The sequence below is a fragment of the Egretta garzetta genome, unplaced genomic scaffold, assembly GCF_000687185.1.
Source record: "Egretta garzetta isolate BGI_Z169 unplaced genomic scaffold, ASM68718v1 scaffold92, whole genome shotgun sequence".
Taxonomy (NCBI): domain Eukaryota; kingdom Metazoa; phylum Chordata; class Aves; order Pelecaniformes; family Ardeidae; genus Egretta; species Egretta garzetta.
The window spans coordinates 272711-278670 of record NW_009258790.1 but is presented as its reverse complement, the minus strand read 5'-3'; the positions used below and the strand labels follow the sequence as shown (position 1 = coordinate 278670).

Genomic DNA, 5960 nt, shown 5'->3' with positions numbered 1-5960 from the left:
ACACTCCCACCCAGTTTGGTGTCATCTGCAACCTGGCTGAGGGTGCGCTTGATCCCCTCGTCCAGATCATTGATAAAGATATTAAACAGGACTGGCCCCAGAACTGAGCCCTGGGGGACGCTGCTTGTGCCCGGCCACCAACTGGATTTAATTCTGAAGACCACAACTCTCTGGGGCCAGCCATCCAGCCAGTTTTTTAGCCAGCGAAGAGTGTGCCTGTCCAAGCCATGAGCCGCCAGCTTCTCTATGAGAATGCTGTGGGCAACGGTGCCAAAGGGCTTGCTGAAGCCCAGGTAGACACCATCCATGGCCTGTCCCTCATCCACCAGGCGGGTCACCTGGTCACAGAAGGAAATCAGGTTGGTTAGGCAAGACCTGCCTTTCATGAACCCCTGCTGGCTGGTTCATTGGGAATGCTCTTTCCATGGTGTAAATACCCACACCTCCAAAAATGAAGCTGATTTATGCTAACCAAAAAAAAAAAACCCCAGCCGAAGTCAGTAGCCAGTGTGTGGGTGTTACCTGAGTGAGCGTGAGAACGTGGCCCAACGCCGAAAGCAGAAGCGAAGCTGGCGAGGCTGGTGTTGGGCGCTCGGTCGTCCCTCCCTCGATGACTTTGTCGCTGTTAGCTGCAGCGGGGGGCGAGCTGAGGTCCGCTTCGGCACAACAGGCTTAACCCCAACAACGTTATTCGGCATAACTGTGGCCGGATGGGCAGGAATTGTGATTGCTCCTAGTACCTCTCCCAAGAAATAACTGGGAAAAGCCATCCCCCTTCGGCTTCAGCCAAAGGGAGTTGCCCAGGAGCACTGGCTCATCGGCGCTAGCCCGCACAGGCGTGAAATGCTCCGTCCGGATGCTATTTTAGTTCAGATGTTTGCTCCTTATTCTTCTGGTGCTTTACTTCCTTTTCCTTCCCTTTTCCTGAGCCTCTACCGCTGGCAATGTCTGATGTCAGGTTGGATTCCTGCTTGATTGCTTCCCATACCTTAATTTCTCTTTTTTTTTTTTTTTTTTTCTCTTTTCCCCTACTAAACAAGTCAGTCGTGTTCCATTAACATCTCCTCTCGGGGCGCGCGAGCTGGCCTTTTGTATCCTTCGTTCCTTTCCTCCTACTTGCTGCATCTGTGGATTCCTCCTCTTTAACCTCCATACGCTGCTCGGAGCTCAAGCCCGGGCTCTGTTTCTCTCAAGTCTATTGTTCCCTCAATTCTAAATAGAAACGAGCCCTAATCTAAAGGCTCGAGCACAGAGCTGGGAGGTGAGAAATGCTAATTCCAGCTCTGAAAGTTGCTTGACGTGAACTTTGCCAGCAACTGAGCTGCATCCCTGGCATCTTTTCTGTAAAAAGAGGAATTTTATTTTTATTTTTATTTTTATTTTTTCCCCTCTTTCGGGGTCCATGCAGTGCTTAGCAGTTGAAAAGCACAATAAAACATGCAGCAGAGCTTCACGTGGAGCTTAAGAGACGGGGATGCCGCAGTCGTGGCCGTTCCTGGGGCCAGTCCTTGCTGTGTTCCCCTCGGACAGCCGCGTCCCCCATGGCATACAGCCGTCCGGGCGTTTGCCTTGGGTTCCTTTTCTGCCTTCAGCCCCGCCTGGTGTCCCCCTCACTGTTTCTCTGCTCTTTTTTGCAGATCCCCCTCCTGCACAGCCACCTCCGCCCGCGGAAGGGGTGACCCCACCTCCGGCAGGAGCCCCGCCGGCCTCGGCCGCTCCCTAAGCAGTCAAAGAAGAAGGAACTTCTACAGCAACATAGTGGTGACCAAAAATGAATTTATCAGTTACCTTCTGTTCCCCTGGGAGGTTTTCACCTCCCGTTGGCTTCCCCGGTCGTGTATGTGTGCACATACATACACATCTGCAAGCACACACACACAGCATCTTCCCCCCCACCCCTCCCCACCGCCCGTGACCTGGCAGTGCTTGGCATTCCTTTGGGAAAGCTTTAGATCAAAGGTGCCAGTCGTGCCTCCCATGTTGCTGGTGGGAAGTCCTTTACGCTTTGGTCTGCTTGCCTTTCGAGTGTGCTCGACTCTGGTTTCTTTCGTCTTGGTGTTTTGAGCTTTGGGTTCTCCTGGGGAGGGTAAAAATTAAAAAAAAAACCCAAACCCCAAGCTTTTAAGGTGGAGACATTCACTGAGCTTTAGGATGTAGCACGTGCCCGCTCCGCCTGTGATTTAAAGTTTGGGGTTCTCCAGGTAGAGCAAAGCATCAAGCTCGGATGCCAAACCAGTGTTTTGAGCAGAGAAGGAAAACAAGGGCGTTCTGCAGCGCAGGTTTTTTTTCAGCCGTGTTGGTTACAGATATCTGATCATTAAGGACAGCAGCCGAGTCCTGGGGCTGCCTCGCTAACTTATTAAAGAAAATATTGATCCAGTGCGAATGAAGCCAGGAGTGAATCAATTGGAATAAAACCACTCAATGGTAGGAGTTTTCTTGCTCCAGTTTTTACCTTTCTTTTGCCTTTGAAGGTGGTAGTGGAACCTTCCCTCTGAGTAGTTTGGTACAGTAGCCAACTGAGGAATAAACCCCATGATTTTTAGTCCCTCTTTTTGGAGCATATACTTTTTACTTTTTAAAATGAACAAAACAAAAAAAAAAAAAAAGAAAAAAAAAAAAGTAGGTAGCGAAGAAGTGCTAGCGTACGGGATTTGGGTTGGGATGGCTGGGGTGCGGGTGCCAGAACTACCTCCTGCGGACAGCCGAGGGGGGCAGCGGCCGCGGCACGCGTCCTGGGGACGCCTCGCACGTCGCCTTCCGTGGTCTGCGGGCTTGCGGGCGAGGGAACGGCTTCAGCCGGCAAATCTAGGAGCATGCGTTGGGCGAGACCCTGCTGGTGGAGACCTCCAGCCGGCCAGAGCTGCTCATTTGCTCGGCGTTAGTGACTACAAAAGAAAAAATCCTTTGCTGGCTGGGGTTTGGCTTCTCCACCCTCTCCCTGGCATCAGAGGGTTTGAGAGGTTTCCTTGCCGAGGGTCTGAAGACTGCTCACTTAGCTAAAGGGCGGCTTTCAGCGACCGAGTGCGAGGTGGTGGTCTAAGGCTTGACCCGGAGAGAGATCTCCCAAATTATTTGAGCCCTGCAGAACCACTTATACCATAAAAACAAAAATTACTTGCTTTGAAGAGCACTCAGGTGATTGACTCATCGATATTAACGCTCGAACTTCCCCGGTCCTGAGAGGGCGCGCGCGTGGGGTCACCATTGCCGGGCTGCGTGCGCAGGCGATCGTCCGCAGCCCCGTGTCACTTCCAGCGCGGGGGAACGATGCTTTCCGCCGTCAAGCTCCGAGAAGCCACAGTGCCTAGCAGAGAACGGTCAGGGCCTGCCTGCCTTCCGCCTCCCACAAAGGAATTTTCATCCCCACTCTTCCCTTTCCCTCCAGGGTCTTTGGGGTGAGCATGGGCTTTTCTGGTTCAGACCTTAGTCCGGTTTAGAATAACCTCAGGTTGTTTTTAGCGCGATCAACTTCAAATATAAAGGATCCAGATGGAGACTTATTTTTTACTGTACTAGCGATGATCCTACAGAGTACCTGAATTCTCGACACTGTTGTGTTTCTGTATAAATGATACATGTGCTGACTTTTTCATCTGATCCTCTGTATAGGGCCGGTTTTATTCCTGCAACACAGCCACCCAATTTTGTGAAATAAAAAAAAGAAAAAGTGGTTTTTGTACAAAGCTTGTGCCGCTTTGTCTGGACTCTCCTTTCCCTCCCTGTGTGTCGTGGATGACCGTTCATACGATACGGATCTATTTTTGGGGCCGCGATCTTAACTATGCTGAAGTAAATACAAAGCCTGAGCTTGTTACCCGGCAAGGTGGGAGGCACCAAAGTAACGCGGGAAAGCGTTTGCATGGCACGCGTGCGGGGGGATCTGCCGCTTTGGAAAAAGTTATTTTTGGCTTTCAAAAGCTTAATGAAGGTGGACGAAGTAAAACGGCGTTCGAGGCCTGATGGGATTGTTTCTGTTTGATTCCTGCCGTGCTGACTTTGATGCCTGCTGTGCTGACTTGGGCAATTGCTCAGGCTCGCGCTCCCGCTTGAATCGCACGCTTGAAAGAAGTGCTCTGAAGTGGCAGATTTTAATAGAGGAGGTCCGGGCACGCTGACCTAGCCGGGTCCCACCGTTCCTCTGTTCCCGTCCCAGCTCTGCTGTTAATTGTTTAATCCGGGTGCCTGTTCAGATGGTTTGTCCTCTCCTGCGGGGCTCCAGAGGCTGCCAGGGGTAGTTTGCCTTTTTGATTAAACTGAAACTGAGAATCCAGCCTGGATTATGCTGTAAATGCTTCTGCTCCATCCCGTAGGAGCTTTTTCCTCTGAAGCAGTGTATGAACCAGGCGTCCTTGCGGCATAGTGCCCCCGCTCCCCAATTCCCTGAAGCTGAAGAAGGAGAAGGACAAGGGTGGAGATGTGCCCCCAGGTCCAGGACACCCCAATGAAAGCTCCATCCCCAACTGGGGATTCCTCCTCCGCTGGCATGGGAGGTCCCTAGGGCTGGGACCTTCTGCTGAGCACTCCCTTGGTGGGCTCCTTGCTGCTGCTCCTGCTTCGGGCCGGGTAAGGAAGGGCAGGAGCTCTTTGTGCCTCTGCGCTCCAGATGCCTTCAGCAAGGCCACTGCACCCTCCTCGTCCTCCAGCACGGTGAGCAATGGTCATCTTTCCTCCTCTCGTCTTGAAGGCCTCTTCCCAAAGGAAGGCAAAGAAGGTGGTCGATCATAGTGTCAATGCTTGAACGATTTTTTTTCTCTTTAGGGGCCTTTAAACCTTTGCAGTCACAGAAGGTGGCTGAGATGGGGCTGTTGCCTTGACGGTAATTAAAAGTGAAGTTGAGGGGAGGTCTAAAAGCAGTTTGGGACGATGCTTTTGACATATGGATGTTCAGATCCCCCGCGGCTGGCCCTAGTGAGGGGTGGGAGCAAGTCCCAAAGGGCCAGGGCCGCTCAGGCTGCTGGGGCGTGGAGCGGCGTGTGGTCAGGGCGAGCAAATTCATTCCCGTTGGCAGCTTTATGATCCGAACGCCGTAAGCTTGAAGGCAAGTTGAGCAGAAGGCTCTAAATTGTGGCTCTTCAAACCCAGCTCAGTGTCCAGAACCAAAGGTGGGTCCTTGGAGACCACGATGCTGTCAGGGTCAATGGAAGCTTCCCTGCTCAGCACTGAGCCCTCATCCAAAAAATCTGTCATCCCTCCTGATAATACGCATTGCTGGGGGGGGGGTTGCATCTTCATCTGGATAATTTCACCCTGCCCGAGGCGGGAGGGCTGGTGTGCAGGTTTCTTCTCTTGGCGCTGCTGCTGCCCCCTCGGCAGGAGGAGTGATGGGGCCGTGGACCAGGAGCGGGCGCTTGCAGCCCCTGCCTGCGCTTCGCTCCGCTCCTGATGAGATCCCAAGGCTCCCGATGCATCCTGGCTGGCAATGCCAGCTCCACCATGTGGCTCCTGAGAAGCTGCTTTTTTCTGGGTGGGTTTTTTTTTTTTCTTCTCCTGGCTGACTTAAAGCCAAAAATACACATGGGGACACCGGAAGAGTTTGGGGTGTCTAAATATGAGTGTGCGTTGTCCCCTGACACCATTATTTCAATTCCTCTGCCTTTCTCAAGAGAAACTTTGAAACGAAATGATGAAATCGTTTGGGTTGGCAAAGCCCTTTCAGCTCCCCCAGCCCAACCCTTCCCCTACCCCTGCCATCCCACCCCCAAACCCTGGCCCTCAGCACCGCCTCTGCCCGGCTGTTCAATCCCCCCAGGGCTGGGGACTCGACCCCTTCCCGGGGCAGCCCCTTCCAGCCCCTGACAGCCCCAAGGGGAAGGAATTGTTCCCCATGCCCAACCTCACCCTGCCCTGGCACAACTTGAGGCCGCTGCCCCTCGTCCCATCGCCCCTTCCCTGGGAGCAGAGCCCGACCCCCCCGGCTCCCCCCTCCTCTCAGGCAGTTGTAGGGAGCGATGAGGGCT

The 5960-nt window shown here is 53.2% G+C and overlaps 1 protein-coding gene across 1 annotated transcript in view; it reads left to right on the top strand.

The window, feature by feature from the left end:
- SMARCC1 (SWI/SNF related, matrix associated, actin dependent regulator of chromatin subfamily c member 1) overlaps positions 1-3635 on the top strand; it is a 35124-nt gene extending 31489 nt beyond the window's left edge. Inside the window, exon 7 of the mRNA XM_035889281.1 lies at positions 1638-3635. Coding sequence (XP_035745174.1) covers positions 1638-1723 — 86 coding nt within the window. The 3' untranslated portion in view covers positions 1724-3635. The remainder of the gene's footprint in view (positions 1-1637) is intronic.
- The last annotated feature ends 2325 nt before the right edge of the window (positions 3636-5960 follow it).